The 15,218-nt window shown below is 49.6% G+C and overlaps 3 protein-coding genes across 3 annotated transcripts; 2 read left to right on the top strand and 1 right to left on the bottom strand.

Moving 5' to 3' along the window:
- Positions 1-2,800: 2,800 nt before the first annotated feature.
- EMH_0024020 (DnaJ domain-containing protein, putative) lies at positions 2,801-4,695 on the bottom strand (the record flags this gene model as incomplete). Its single annotated transcript, XM_013496791.1, has 5 exons — positions 2,801-2,882; positions 3,087-3,175; positions 3,333-3,435; positions 3,790-3,952; positions 4,284-4,695. The coding sequence occupies 5 exons, from the start codon at positions 4,693-4,695 to the stop codon at positions 2,801-2,803; spliced, it is 849 nt and encodes a 282-aa protein (XP_013352245.1).
- A 1,343-nt stretch (positions 4,696-6,038) lies between these two features.
- On the top strand, positions 6,039-9,555 carry EMH_0023910 (vacuolar sorting ATPase Vps4, putative; the record flags this gene model as incomplete). Its single annotated transcript, XM_013496790.1, has 13 exons — positions 6,039-6,318; positions 6,432-6,479; positions 6,612-6,671; positions 6,943-7,029; positions 7,220-7,298; positions 7,715-7,797; positions 8,017-8,126; positions 8,222-8,259; positions 8,439-8,570; positions 8,798-8,928; positions 9,058-9,137; positions 9,306-9,356; positions 9,502-9,555. The coding sequence occupies 13 exons, from the start codon at positions 6,039-6,041 to the stop codon at positions 9,553-9,555; spliced, it is 1,233 nt and encodes a 410-aa protein (XP_013352244.1).
- Positions 9,556-11,820: 2,265 nt separating this feature from the next.
- EMH_0023800 (uncharacterized protein) lies at positions 11,821-15,006 on the top strand (the record flags this gene model as incomplete). Its single annotated transcript, XM_013496789.1, has 4 exons — positions 11,821-12,132; positions 12,273-12,349; positions 12,485-12,699; positions 12,926-15,006. 4 exons carry the CDS (start codon positions 11,821-11,823, stop codon positions 15,004-15,006), a joined length of 2,685 nt encoding a protein of 894 aa, XP_013352243.1.
- Between the last annotated feature and the right edge of the window lie 212 nt (positions 15,007-15,218).

The following is a 15,218-nucleotide window of genomic DNA, read 5'->3' as shown; positions in this document are numbered from 1 at the left end:
AAATCCTTAGCAGCAGGAGCAGCAGCATGGGTAGCAGCACGAAAAACAGGAGCAGAAGTGGCATCAACAGGGGCAGCAGGGGCAGCAGCAGGAGCGCGTACTGCCTGCGCTGTTTATGCAGACTTGCTGCACAGTTCTGTATTTCACTTTCCCTTGCTTTTTTTCGGTGCTTGTTGGTGGCATTTGTTGCTGCAGCTGCTGCTGGAGTTGTCGCGGGTGCCGGAGCGCCTGTTGGATCCGCAGGAGAACGACGCAGCGCACACCTGGTGTTATTTAGACGCTTTTAACAAGGCAAGGCAAAACAAAGGAGAAGTACACACAAAAAGGCAAAGCAGCAGAAAAACTTGCATGCATGCATGCATGCATCTATGGCATACATATTTTCCGAAAGGTGTTCATTTTGCAGGCCCCAGTATCCTGTTGATTTCGCTGCTGCTGTTTCTGGCGTGCTTGCATGCATATATATATATATGTATATATATATATATATATATATATATATATGTACTTCTGCTGCTGTGCTTGACTGCGTGCATTTCTTCTTTTGCTGCTGCAGTGTCAAGGGCCATTTTCAACGCTTACGATGCTACAGTGGCTAGAGTTGGGGTACTTCGACCCCACGCGGCCTCTACGCCGAGATGATGAGAAGGGGTTTACTCCTTTACATGACGGTTCCCGTATCAAAAGAGCGGCCAAAGACATTGTGCTCTCAGCCCGCAGTCAGAAACATGTACGCCACCACCGCCAGGCGGCATATAGAGTACTACTTATTGTTGCTGTTTCATGCTTTTGTTTTGCTGTGGGGCAGCTGGCAGCTGTTCTTATGGGGTTCCCGAAGTTTAATTTCATCTTATTTTATTCGCCTTCATCTGCTTGCACGTGGCTGTGTGCTCGTTCGCCTTAGCTTCCGGTGTACCCTGTTTGCACAGATTGGCTTGCTCCAACAAGTATTGTTTTCTCTGCTCCAATTTGCATCTAGTTGCATGCAGTTAGATGGGTTTCGTGTTTACACAGTGTGTAGAGGCAAGCCACCAGTAATAGCAACAGCAAAACTGCGGCGGGCGGAAACAGCCGCAGTGGCACGAACAAATACATGCAGCAATTGGCTGTATAAACACTGCAGAGAACGTAAAAGGCCGATGAGTATGTTTACGCGTTGAAATTGGGAGTTGTCGGCGATATGTTGTTTTCTTGCAGAAATCGTCCACGGAAAATGTGGAACATCAAAGAACCGCGTAAGTCTGTGGCCATTTGTTGCACTGCGAAAAGTGTTCAAAAGATGCAAGAAAACAAAGGTGCAAATTAAGTGTAATTGTTTTTGTCGTACACCCCATGCATATATATATATATATATATATATATATATATATATATATATATATATATATATATGTATATATATATGTATATTATGTAAATATAACCACCGTGTGGACTCAAGTTTACACACGGATTAACACAAAGCACCTGATGATGCAATTGCCGCTCTAAAGTAGTTGTCTATATTTCCCTGGAAGCTGAACTATATTTATGGATTTGAGGATTTCATGATTTCATGGACGCAGTTGTAGTACGCAGTGGCAGCGTGCCCGCTTATTCATCTTGGGAGTTTTTTTTCCTTTCTCCACTTTGCTGCAGCCTTTCGTTGCAGGCGAAGGTGCAGTCCGCCCAGGCAGCGTTAGCTCCACTTTACGTCCTGGCCAAAAAGGTGAGGTATAAGCGGTCGGCTGCATGCAACCTTTGGTGCAGCCTCGTTGCGGTCTGTGGGGTTCATCATTTTGCGCGGGTCTGCGCTTGGACGGCTATGTGTACAGGACAGGGGACGGCCTGGGACCCCGGCGAGTCGCAGCGAGAAGAAGCGGAGGATGTAACGATGTGTTCATCGGGGTGTATATACACTGGATATACGTATGCCACGGCAGTGGCTGTGTAGCCGTATGACTTTATATTTGTAGGTGTATAACGAATATGCGTTCCCACATGTTATGCGCTGCACAGGCGTCGTGGGTGCTTCGAATGTTCAATTGTGATTGTTCGCGGCTGTAGTGTTCACAGTCAGCGTATATAAATATGTTGGTCGGCGCGGAACGTGCGTCCTCTGTAGAGTTTGCGGTGAATCAAAAGTGTTCACAGAGACGAATGCAAACAAAACAAAACTGACAGAGGAAAAAAAGGAGAAAGGCGGTTCGCCTCCTCAGCCACGGCGGCGCCGATTGCAACAGTGGCGAGTACACTGCACAGAAGCTGGGAAGATCGCCATGCCAGATTTTCTATGTATATGTATCTATTGTATAGTACACATATATGTGCGCATCCACATGTATAGAAATATATCATTCTCCAGAAGTTCTGCGCGTCTGCACACTTTGTGCGTGTGCTTACATATATATGCAAACTCGATGTTGTTGTCATCTGCAGTGGCTCAACGGCTTCATTGTACTGTGAGGCCCATGACCGGCTTGCAAATGTAACTCGGGCCGGGTTTTGTTACCGCGATAACGCGAAGAAAGATGCGTGAAGGAAGTTGTTTAAGTGTTCTTTTTCTTCTTTGAGTACTTTTGCTCCAGTTCCTCCAAGAAACGATTTGATGCGGCTTCCCTCTTGCGCACGTTTCCCTAAGAAGGAAACATATATATACATTATTTATATGCATTTGTATATATGCGTGTATGTTGATTCATAGAGCAGTGTTTGGATCGAGCTTACGCATTGCTGTGTAAGTCGAGGGACACTTGCTATTTATCTATACTTTTAAATTCCTTTAATTGTTATTTCCGCTGTTGTCTATTGGCGTCGTGCTTTAGTCGCGTACAAGGATGGACAGAGCGAGGGCAGCCATGTCTTCCTCTTTCTTGCCGGCATTGCCTTTACGTGCAGCATTCCTGCACAGGCACAAGCGCTCTCTACGTGCTGCAGCTTAAGCCCATAAAAGATTAATGAAAATATGAAAACACAAGCCACGCAAGTGCAGGAAGGAGGGAGCCGCCAGAAAATGTACACCAGTGTGCGGTGCCTGCGTTTGTGCTCTCGGAGGTGGACATTGGTAGACAGCGTTCCTTAAAATGTATCTTTAAATCATTGCTTACTTCTCTTTCTCGAAGCGTTTTTTGTGCTTTTCGGCGATAGCGTCGAATTCGCGGAATGACTTTTTGTATTTTTCAGTGGATTTGATTTTCTGTTGCGAGCAAGCGCAGAGTTGAACGGAAGTGCACCGCGTGTATTGTGCTGAATGTTCGACGGGTCAGGCTATCTTGTTTCAGTTCTTGTTCGCGTTGTTCTTTTTATGTACGCGAAAATTGGGAGGCAATGCTATGACCTTGCGGGATACTCACCTTTGCTTTGAGAAGGCCGGAAAGCACTTCTTTGTACCGCTTACAATCCGAAGGGTCGCTAAGAGGAACATATTCAAAAAACTTGGACAAGTCGCCGTCGAACCTATTAATGCATTGAGCATCAGAGACAGATGGCCCTTGAGGTTTCGCCAGTATTTCTGCTGTATGGGGGACATGCAATTTGTGGGTACTGAACATGCGGTGTGTAGGCGGGGCTATATAAGCGTAAAAAGCAGAGCTGCATATCGTGCACTTCAAACACATGGTGTAAATCATCAGTGCGGTTAGCAACATCATAAAGAGCTGAAATTGCCTGTTGGTTGAGTGAACACTGCGGTGGTTGTTGTGGCAGCAAACCGTAGAATCATAGCAACCGTCTGAATCTTGGAGTGCTCCTGGGGAGGCGTTCTTTTATGAATTAGGTCATGTGAGTGCGGTTTAAGACGTTTTTGTTTACTTGTTGACAAAGTCTTCAATGTCTTCTTTCTCCTCTTCACTACCGATGTAGCGGAGTTTGAATTCATTTATTGCTTCTTCTGTCACCTCCGGGAACTTCTCCCTGTAAAAGGCATACGCCTCCTCATAGGACTTGCCTTCGAGGCTCTCCTCCCCCGTCTCTCCTGAAGTTGACAAACAAGCAAAATACAGAGGAGGCGGATGAAGTTGCGAGTCTTAGTTTTAGAATGTTGCGGATGAACCCTAGCATAAAGAACTACGAAAGGGTAACACGGGCGCTATTTGGCACATTCGAACATAAGAATTCTGCAGGTGAACTGCAGCGTGAACATCACGGGATGGGGAACAAAGGGAGCGCTTTGCACCTCCCGCCACTTTCCCTCATCTTCCCTGTGTCCGTGTCTTTTTTCTCGAATTTTCAACAACATCTAACAACTGGAGGCTGGCGAGGCTCTGCAATTGCAGAGGGGTCTAACTCGCCTGTTCTGTCGTAACGCTCTCTTTTCTTTGGGTCGTTTAGGACGGCATAGGCGGCCTGAAGTTGCTGGAAATGTTTCGTGGCTTCTTCTACCGATACGTTCTCCGCGTCTTTCTTATCCTCACCGCTGCCCGCCTTCTGCCTTTGACGGATCTTGTCTGGGTGGCACAAGAGAGCCCTGCGTCTGTAAGCAGAAGCAATCTCCTTCTGTGAGGCATCGCGAGGCACACCCAGCAAGTCGTACAGCGAATGCTCAGATCGGGCACCAGCAGCTTTTGTATTAGTTTTCGAAGAGGGTTCAGGTCCGCTCTTTTCGTCCCCTCCAGACTTTCGATCTTTGGGGTTGCTTCTAGGCGCCTTTTTTTCCTTCGCAGCTTCCTCGCCACCGTCCTCTTGTGCACGTGCTTGCCGCCGGCCAGATCGAGCCATCTTCTTGCGTTTGCTTTGTACTGGTGGGAAATACAACTAAAGACAGTTGAATACGGAAATCAGCAACAAAACACCGACCTGGTCAACCGCCGTTCCGGCGGCATACCAGTTGGAGATCGTGGAGCGGTGGTGGCGCGAGTTCGAACGGGGCGTAGTTGTTTTGTCGCCTAAAATAAACAAGATATATTTGAATTTTAACACAATAAAAGGACTAATAGCCAGGAAGACACGAGAGAAAAGAATGGCTTCCCTCAAACAGCCCGTCACATTCAACCCCACCGCTGTACACACCGGTGGCCCCCAGAAGCCAGCACTGGCGTAGTTCGGGGGACAAATCTGTGCAATGTCATTTTAAAGTAGAGTTTTTTTGTATGTTTTTTGAGGTAAGAGGGTGGAAGTGTTGCCAAGGAGGCGCTCGAAGGAGTTATTGTGCGCATTTCTCTCTGCTCATATTTGGGGGCCCTCCAAGACAATCTGCCTCGCTGACTACTGAAACACATTTCCCCACCCAAACGCATCTGAAACCGGGGAGGGCATAATGGGCCTTTTCTGAAAAGAGGGACAAACAAACAGTTTCCTCTTCTCCTAGGTGTTGTAACGGGAAGGCGGTATTGGCTTTGTCTTGCCTCATGGGTGGCGTACCCTCTGCTGTGTTTTTCCTGCAAACTTCTGACTGCCAAAGCGGGCTTCATAAGCCTGTTAGAGTGTTCTAGTGCGACTTCGGCGGCGGAGTGTTGGCACTAGCTGCTGCCCCTAGACTCTTTTGGCAGCTCTTGAAGTTCTTTTCCTTTCCTTTGATTAGCTAGCTAGCTACGGCTCATGGAATTCGGGCTTTCAGATGAGCGCCTGCGGACGGCCATTCGCCTCAGCAACGAGGCTGCCGCTAAGGACTCAGCGGGCTATCTGCCGGAGGCATTCGAGCTGTACAAACGCGCCCTAGAGAACTGGAGGGTCGTCTGCAAATGTGAGTCAACTTCTTGCCACGTGTCCCAGGGTCTAAGTCGTCTTGGTTGGGATATTATCTCAGGATGTTGGGGTGTATAGGCCTTCTGGAGCTACTTTTTGAGGGTCTGGGGACTTAGGTTGTATGCGTGGGCACTTAGTACAAATTTTAAGCTGCTGTGCCATACCAACTCCACGGCAGCTGACGATGGGGAGACAACTGCGGGAGACCCGTGGGTTTCCTTTTGAACAATTCACCTCAAACAGAACGAAGGGAATTCTCAGCTATCTAAGCTAAGCTTATGCTCGCCTCTGTGCCTTCTGGTGTGCGCACTGGGTTTGTCTGTACTGCGATGACAGTTCAACAGAACCGAACGCTGAGGGAGCGGCTGTACAGACGGATGGACGACTACATAACTCGAGCAGAGCAGCTTAAGCAGCTTCTTCGTCAGGGCTCGGCTTCGCATTTGCAGCAGCGTTTGCGTCTCTACGCAGCCTCTCCACCGAAATCTCTAAACCGCAGTTCGGCTCACGTAGCTGTCACTCCTCTTTCCCGCTCCCCAGCATCTCCATCTTTCCATGGCACGCCAGCCAACGCCTCAGCAGCAGACTGTACAATAGTCACAGCCAAGTCAGATGCAGACGCGGCGGAGGGGGAACGCATAAAGCAGAAGCTGGCGCGTAAGATCCCTTAAACTCCAGCGTCTGAGCCATGGCACATCACTAGCCCGCGGAAACAGGACTCAGGCGCAACTGTTGTGACGCGATTTTGCTGTGATTCCTTTGAAATTCAGATGCCATTCTCACGGAAAAGCCGAATTTCAGATGGTCAGACGTCGCGGGTAAGCAATCGCTACGGAAGCCCATGGGCTTTTAGACAGTGGTTGGTGCACTACGCATAAGAACCTGATGGTCGATTATCGGCATCTGTGAATGCACATTTCTCTCCATGTGTTTATTAGGGTTGGAATCAGCGAAAGAGGCCTTGCAAGAAGCCATCATCCTCCCTTCCCGTTTTCCTAGCCTGTTTACTGGTAAGCAATGCCCACAGCAGAAAGAGAAGTCGCTTGCTGTTTGTCAGACCATGAGGCATACGTACGACGTCTCTCTGAATTACAGGCGAAAGAAGACCTTGGCGCGGCATTCTTCTCTACGGAGTCAGTCTCCCTCCCATGCACAGTGCCGGCATGTAGTAGTCATACCTTGCTGTTGCTGCTGCATCTGGTGCTAGATTGCTTGCCTCCTTGCTGCTGGCTGGAGGCTGAAACAGGGCTGCAATACATTGATTTGGACTTTTTCTAGCAGTACGGCTTTCTCTGCAGCCCCCCGGAACAGGGAAGACGTTCCTTGCGAAGGCTCTTGCTGCTGAGGCGGATGCAACGATCCTCTCTGGTAGGGTCACTTGTGTGTTGAACTCGTGGAATGCTAGTGAAATCACTTAGCCGTGGCTGCTTCCTAGGGTGGTGGTGTTGTGCTCCCGCACTATCATGGGTCACGTTTGCCATAAATATCTGTCTGTCTTCTGCCCGTCCGTCGACCTGATCTTTTTCCTGCCTCTGTACTTCGGGTGTGTTGCTCGCAGTGTCGGCAGCGGATCTCGTGAGCAAGTGGCAAGGAGAGAGCGAGAAGTACGTCGTGAGGAGGGTGTTAGCTTCAGCTCTGTAGAGGGAACTCCTTTATCTAAATGGGTCTACGAAGTGTACATCGGTCGGATACCTGAAGATCTGCACAGCTGCCTTAATAAATCTTTCAATAGTGGCTTGTGTCGTGGTTGCCGTGAAATTTACCTGCTGTATTCTGCCTACATGTCGTGGAGCGGAGTGCCAGTTTTCTATTTTCTTCCTGCGCAAGCGCACGCATTGTGAAAATAAATTGCAAGGGGGCAGCAACCCTTGCCAATATCTTTGTGGGACTGTAGACTTAGAAGGCCTCACATCTTTTTCTGTTCATTTATTTTGACTGTCATCACCAGTGTACCAGTTTGTCTCTTCTTTGGAGTCTCCCCATGTGGGCTTTCTCGAGTTGTAATGACAACCTGATGGCTGTGTTTTTTGTTGAAATGTTTGACTCTATGCAGATTGGTTCGGTCGCTGTTCGAGCTGGCGCGGGAGCGGCGGCCTTCCATAATATTTATAGACGAGATAGACTCCATGTGCGGAGGTTCGTTCCACGACCCATGCCTCTACCTCTGCTCTTCTGCACGCCCACTAGTGGCACCAAAAAGCTACCACATGATAAAAGACGCGATTGCAGAATTGCATATTCTGTATACATAGCTACTTAATACGCCTCTAGGTAGACGCAGATACACATCTTCACACTCGTGCATGCGAGACATAGATTGGAATAGGAAATGCGTTGTCTTGTTTGGACTTCCAGCCCGCTCGGAAAGTGACAGCGAGTCCTCCCGACGCATGAAGACAGAGTTTCTTATTCAGATGCAAGGCATCAACTTCGATTTGAGCGAAGTTCTTGTCCTGGGAGCAACGGTAGGTCGGGCACGTTTGCACCAAACCCTGCATTTCCAGCTAAAATTCAGGGTTTAGTGTTTAGAATTCTTGCTGCTGCTGCTGAGTCTGTGCAGAACACGCCGTGGGCCCTGGACGCTGCGATTCGGCGACGGTAGGCAGCATCTGTGGTTTGCCAACGGACCGTTCAACAGCCTCAGCAGATTCTTGGGCACTTAGCAGCATTTAAGGTCCAGGGCTTCGAATTGACCAGTTTAACTTCACTCTTTGCTGGGGTGGTCCGGTGACAAGGATTTACGGGCGATCCTTGGCGTTTACTGCGGGCCTCTGCAGGTTTGAGAGGCGCATTTTCATCCCGCTGCCCAAAGTTCAGGCCAGAGAGCAACTGTTAAGAGCTGGCCTGGGCGGCACCCCCCACCACCTCAAGGACGCCGACTTCCGCCATCTCGCGAGAGAACTCGAGGGGTCTGTTGCGCTCTTTCAATGGCTTCTTATAAATTGAACATTCAGGATACACTTTTAATGAAGTTGTGACAGCGAAGTTGCCAACTGGGGAATTAAGGCACCCGGGGTAAACCCTTTCCTTTCAGCGGAAGGAAGGGTTTACCCTGGACGCGTTCATGTTGGGAAACTGTGGTGAACAAGGGCGTGCACTCATTGTTCTGTTGGACATCTATTCTTTATGCCTTCAGGTTTAGTGGCTCTGATATTTCAGTTCTTGTTCGGGACGCGTTGTTCGAGCCCATAAGGAGGTGTCGCACGGCTACAGCTTTCAAACAAGTGATGGTTGATGGCCGCGCTTTCTACGTCCCTTGTCATCCCGGTGAGATGCAAGGCATAACGATCAGTTGTCTTCACAGAAATAGCAGGATCTGCCCTTACAACCACTAGGGTCCGTTCTTGCTTATTTTGTCTAATGTGGTGAAGAAGTTTTACTTAGCTGCTGCTGCAGATGACTCCGACCCGACTACTCGCAAAATGACTTTGATGTCCATCCCAGCCGACAGACTGCTGCCACCGGAAGTGACGATGGTGGGTGCCGAGAGCCGCACGTGCTACTCTATCTGCTTTTGACATGTGTGGATTTGAGTGCAGCAGTAATAGTTTCTGTGTGTCCAGGTAGGCTTCCTTTTAGGCATGACTAGTGGAAATTTTTAATATCAAGTCTTATGAGCTGAACTGCTTTTCGAATTGCCGCAGGAAGATTTTCATTCTGCTATGCGACACACCCGCCCTTCCGTCAGCCCGGAGGTAAGGCTCTAAGGGCAGCTCTGTCTAATATCCTTTAGCTTTCGACCAGCACACGGTGCGTTGGTTCGTTTATTATGGCCAACAGCCTATATGTGTTGCTTGCTCGTTTAGATCGAGTTAGCCTACTCGTTGATTTTGCTTTCAGGACTTGCGGATGCATGTCAACTGGACAGAGCAGTTCGGTCTGGAGGGCAGCTGACGGCTCTCAAGGCTGCCCCTCTCTGCGTTTATCACGCGGAATACAGTTTTGAACACATTTTTGGCTTTAAATGCAGCAGATCCTGTCCAGTTTCGGCTGTGCAGATGACATATTTGGCAGCTATTGGTCTGTTGCCATTCCTTGAGTGCCTGGCTATCCTCAGCATTTCGACACTTTTTTTAAGTATAGCATTTAAAGCATCCCCGACAGCTCTTTAGTGTATTGTAGCTAAGTGGGAGGCTGAACTGATTAGTGTGTAGGCACCAGCTCTACGCTCGCTGTGGTAAATAATGCTACGGTGAGCTCGCATCGGATTTAGATGGCGATTCACCAGAAGCCCACGAACAGCAGCGGTAACATAGAAGCTCCTGTGACAAGGTGTAGCATGGCCTCTCCAACGTTGGTGCATGCACGTGTAGCATGGTCTTTCCAACGTTGGTGCATGCACGTGCACTTCATCGTAGGCTGTCTACTGGCGGCAAAGTACGTGCTTAACAACTGTCTACGGTGCTGGTGCATGTAGCAAAACGGGGCCTTGTTGTGTGCTCATCTTGCCGTGATGCACTAATTGCACCACAGTGCGTTGCAACTCATGGTTTGCCGGGTACTCTCCCACATGGACGACGCGCTTGTCCAGCTGGCGCACGCAGGAGCGAGTACAGCAATTGCAGCGTGTTCTGGAAGAGCTGCGTGAGAACCATATGTTCATGAGAGAAGAGGTGTGCTTGTTATCTCTACAAAGAAGTGGCTTCTTAAGGTCCCATGACAATGGGGCGGGAGTCGAACCAGAACCGGAAGATAGAAACCAGCTGGAGGTATCCACTATCCCAGTACGACTGCACACAAGTTCAGAAGTTCGTCGATCATCGCACTACCGCAGATTTACCGTTGGATTTGCTTGCATTGGCTGCCCTCTTACATATGTACTTGAGAAAGATAACGAACTTATTTTGACGGACAGCGAGGGGGCCACAAGTAGCCTCATCTGCATGGTCTGCGTGAGGTTGGTACGAGCATCTCTAGGGGCCAAATAGGCGCTTGATAATTGTTTATAGTACTACTGCATGTCGCAAATGGAGCTTGGTTGTGATGGCATCTGGCCTGACTTGCAGCACTAGTTGCAGCAGGGTGCCCTGTAGTTCTTCTCAGGCTGCTTCATCTCGTATCAGCCATTGGGTCGCTGTTCATAGGTTGCCTGGAGACTGAAGAGGTGAGGTCAGCTGATTTTGCGTGGCTTCATGTATTTTTGAATTCTGACTCATGACAGTCCCTGGATATGATCGGGGTGTCGTAACGGGTTCAATCTGAAGAGCTACCCTGTTGCGTTCAAAGTTGGCTTGCGTGGGGAGCCTGCATATTTGGACTTCAAACAAGCATTGAAGCTTTAAGTGCTGCTCTAGTAGGGCACGAGCTCAAACACACAATCGCAGCACTACAGATCCAGTCGGCACGCAGTTTTGCAGTGGGGGTTGCATTTCTTAGGCGGAAACAGTTGGTACCCTGCAAATATATATATATATATATATNATATATATATATATATATATGCATATATATATCATATATATATCCTTGATAATACATTCGAAATTCTTCGGTCGAACTACAGTACCCCGATAACCTTGTAGTACAGTGTGGATACTGCGTGCAGCGACCTCGAAGATGTTGGAGTTGGCTGCGGGTCCAGTTGACCTGCCGGGATCTCCGCAGCCAATTAAACATGTTTTTATAAACAACACTACGCAATATTGGCCCGAATGTATTACAGACGATTCAGGCTTCTGCAGAACAATCGGAAGACGCGGCACCACGAGAACGCCTAGCAAGTTGCTCGGTCGCTCAATCGTAACAGGCGTGAAACGCGCTGCGACAGATCTCTCAATTACACCATTAAATCATACATGCGATTCAATGTAGAAAACAAACACGGCTTACGAATTTATCCCGGGCGTGTTGTGTTGGCAGTGTGGGGCCGACATATCGATTACCCGCCGCCTTGACGTCGTCTCTTGACCCTCCTTCAGAGGCTGCTGGTCTTAAGCCAGCCATATATTTCCTGCGGACTTCATGGACAGCCTATTCCAATGGTACTTCGACCCGTTTCATCTCTGGGCAGTCGGCCCATACGACGGAGTCCCTAACAGGCCAGAGACTTGCGAGTGGGCCAGGAGGCGCTTTTAGTCTCATCGCATTGCTCTTTACTTTATGAAGAGTTGTTAACTTTGCATATTATTCCTGTCTGGATGTAAGCGCACCTCGCGAACCATGAGGAAGATTGCAGTGGCTCTTGTGAGTGGAGGGAAAGACAGCGTCTATGCTATTGAATGCGCCCGGCGAGTCGGGTTCAGCATCCGTGCTGTGGCTACACTACTGCCGCGGGATAATGCAGTGGAAACCGACAGCTACATGTATCAGTCTGTGGGAACAAGTTTGGGTGCGGCGATTGCCGAGTGCTTGGGTGTTCCGCACTACAGTGCCCACGTTAAAGGGCGACCTGTAAACACAGAAACACTGGAATGCACCTTCCAGGACGACGACGAGCTTTATGACCTTCAGACTTTGTTGGAGCGCGTGAAGGTAAGAGTGAATTTTGCGGGCCCTCCAGTTGCCTTCGACCCAACATCTGAACCTTTGCTTGTCCCGCACGGCGAGGCATAACTAAGCAACAGGCAGTTGCATGATCGGTCTTGTGTGCATGTATGGTTGGATTTATTCAGAAGGCCAACCCTGATGTTGACGCTGTGACATGCGGCGCCATATTGTCGGAGTATCAGCGCCGGCGCCTGGAATCCATGTGAGTTAAGGGCTAGCACAAAGGAATAATTACCGCAGCTTTTAGTCTGCATGGTCTAAAAGTGCCGAGCACAAAGCATGAAAATATCAAAATCGTCGTTTTTTCACCCAGTTTACGCTCATTTCTGCGTTGCAGCTGTGGATATGTCCGCCTACTGCCCGTCTGCTTGATGTGGAACCGAGAACAGAAGGGCCTGCTAAAAAGTATGATAGACTGGGGCCTGCATGCTGTAGTCGTCAAAACTGCATCAATGGGCCTTTCAAAGAAGCATCTGGGCCATTCAGTTTCTGACTTGTTCCCTCATTTCCTCGAGCTGAATCGGCAGTACGATTTCCACGTTTGTGGAGAAGGTACATCTTACCCTTCACTCCAGTCTTCCACTTTGAAATGCGCATAGACTATTTTCAAGAACTAGGGCTCAGCATTAAAAGTATCGACAACGATGCCTTTTGTTCTTGCTGACCGCCGCAGTCCCCAGATGTATTCATGGGTCCTTATGCTGTGCGAGCTTGTGTATGGAGTTGCACGTTGCATTGAAGGTCTTTTGATTTCTTCTATGTGTGGGCGGCGTTGCAGGAGGGGAGTACGAAACAGTGACGTTGGACTGCCCCCTGTTCACAAGGGGTTCGATTATTGTTCCTGATTGGGAGCAGATATGCCACAGCGACGACGCTATGGCACCCGTGTGGCTGCAGTCTCCACTACAGTGGAAGATAGCGCCTAAGGACCCCGCGAACTCGTGGCCTCGAGTACAATCCGATGCAAACGTGCGCGATCTTGAGTTGCTTCGAATACAACCCTACCAGGACCTGATTGATACTGCTGTCAACGATTGGGGTGTAGATGTACATGACGGAGAATCTGCTGCTGCCCCTTCCTTTGATGGAGAGGGCCCCACTCCTGGGATTGATCCGACGAGCGCATGTGCTTGGGATGAATGCGGCAACAGGACTTGTCATGCTCGAACATTCTCTTCAGGAAGCATCCTTACTGGAGATATATGCGTTACTTGCAGTAAGGAAGGGGGGGGCACAGAAGGCGACGTATCACCTCCCCCCAGCATATCCTGGATACAAATCGTTAGAGAGTCTATGAGGACGTGGCTAGACGAGCAACTGAGTAAGACAGTGAATGGCGGGATGCGTGCCCGTATTGTTGAGGCAGTATGCCAGGTCTGCTGCCCAGACTTCATCGGCATCCCTCACGACGTTTTCGAGGCATCAGGCAGTGGGCCCGTTGCCCTCACTGTCTTCGTTACCCCGTTGCCGCGGTGGGTTCAGCTGCGGCTCAGGATCGTACTAGGCCGCCCGGAAGGCTTCGCCATTCCTCCTGTCTTTTCCTTAAAGTCACCCACAGACGATTCTCTGCTGCACGTGCACAGTGTGAACTTGTGGGTCCCTTCATGCTTTGCGCTGGGCACTTATGGCATGGATCGGCTAGCCTCGTGCTGCTCGTGTCAAGGTGTACGTTGTGAGTTGGTGTCTGAGAGTTCCCTCAGCGCGGCCTATTTGTTTCTTCGCGGCTGCGATGGCCGATTACCTTTCACCTGCGATTTCCCTGATGAAAAATGCGGTACACATCCGTTTTTCCGGAGGCGTGGACTTCAAGAATATCGAGCGCTCGTGCCAGCGCTGTACACCGCCCTGCAGACTGCCAACGCATTCGTCAGCATGCAGTACACGCGTCACCTGTGCTACACTGGCGGAGCAAATAGGGGCTTTCCCCATAACGACGGTGAACATTTTGCGGATGGAACCGAACTGGGTGGACTCGATTCAACAGAGCCGCAAGACATAAACTCAGCAACATTACGTGTTCCGCAGTTGAAAACTCCGCCATTTGTGGCTTCTTGCTTTGTTGTCTTCGTCACTCTCACAGAAGGAAAGGCGGAGACCAAGCCGAAGTCCGACAAGAATCTCGGGGTTGTAGAGCGGCTTGTGCGTTCTCTCATTGCTCGTTCCAGCTCCCGCAGTGATCATTCGTTTTCGGGCGATGATACAGGCAATCAAAGCGTCGTCATCGTGGCGGAGGCGCCCAATCTTCCTGGAAAAGCAAGGGTATTGATTCTTCCCATGTGGGACATATCACCCAGGCTTGGCGATAGGGCCTGTTCGCAAGTGTGCCGCGCTAGTCACCAGCGACAGGATGGAGAAAAGTATACAGCGACCGTCACAGTCGTAGAGCGTTTCCTAGAGGTCCGGAAAGATACAGAATCCACTGGTCGGGGTAGTGGCACAGGCATTCGCTCGGTGGTGGCGTGCCTTTCATTCCAACGAAGACACGGCTACGCTGGTTGCCAGAGTTTGGAAGAGCTAGTGGAGGAGCTGTGCAGCACACTGACACATTGGCTGAAAGCACATTCTGTACAAGAGGGCGTCGCTTCTTTGTATCTTGGAAATACTGAAGAAGCTGTAACTACGCGGGGACGCGAACGGGTAATTGAAGTATGTGTATTTTATTGCCCTTCTTATCTGTGCTCGCTCCAGATGGATTCGGAATCGTTCGAGGCAAAATGCCTGCAGCGCATCGGAGCCGGCTGCTGTGCGAGTGCGGCCGCATCCTGTGAATTCTCGCCTATCATTACATTTTTCCCCGTTTTGAACCTTTCGGGGGGGCTTTTCCAGATCGTTGCTCATACGTTATCTGCATACGCCTAATACAACTGTCGAATGCTTGCCAGAACGCCTCACTCTAAGCCAGAGACCAAAACGCTTCGGTGGCTCACTGCGGTGCCCCGTTGTGTCCATCAAGTACACGAGAGGAAACTTCTCTCATACAAAACTATTTTGTTTCCTTAATCAATGGAATCCCCGCATTGTTTGGCGGGTCCACTACTCGCTAGTAGCGACAAATTCGCCATCCAGCAAGC

Source organism: Eimeria mitis, genomic scaffold (assembly GCF_000499745.2).
Source record: "Eimeria mitis Houghton genomic scaffold, Emh_scaff23, whole genome shotgun sequence".
Classification (NCBI taxonomy): domain Eukaryota; phylum Apicomplexa; class Conoidasida; order Eucoccidiorida; family Eimeriidae; genus Eimeria; species Eimeria mitis.
Note: the sequence above shows the minus strand (reverse complement) of the source record. Positions and strands in the feature narration are given on the sequence as shown.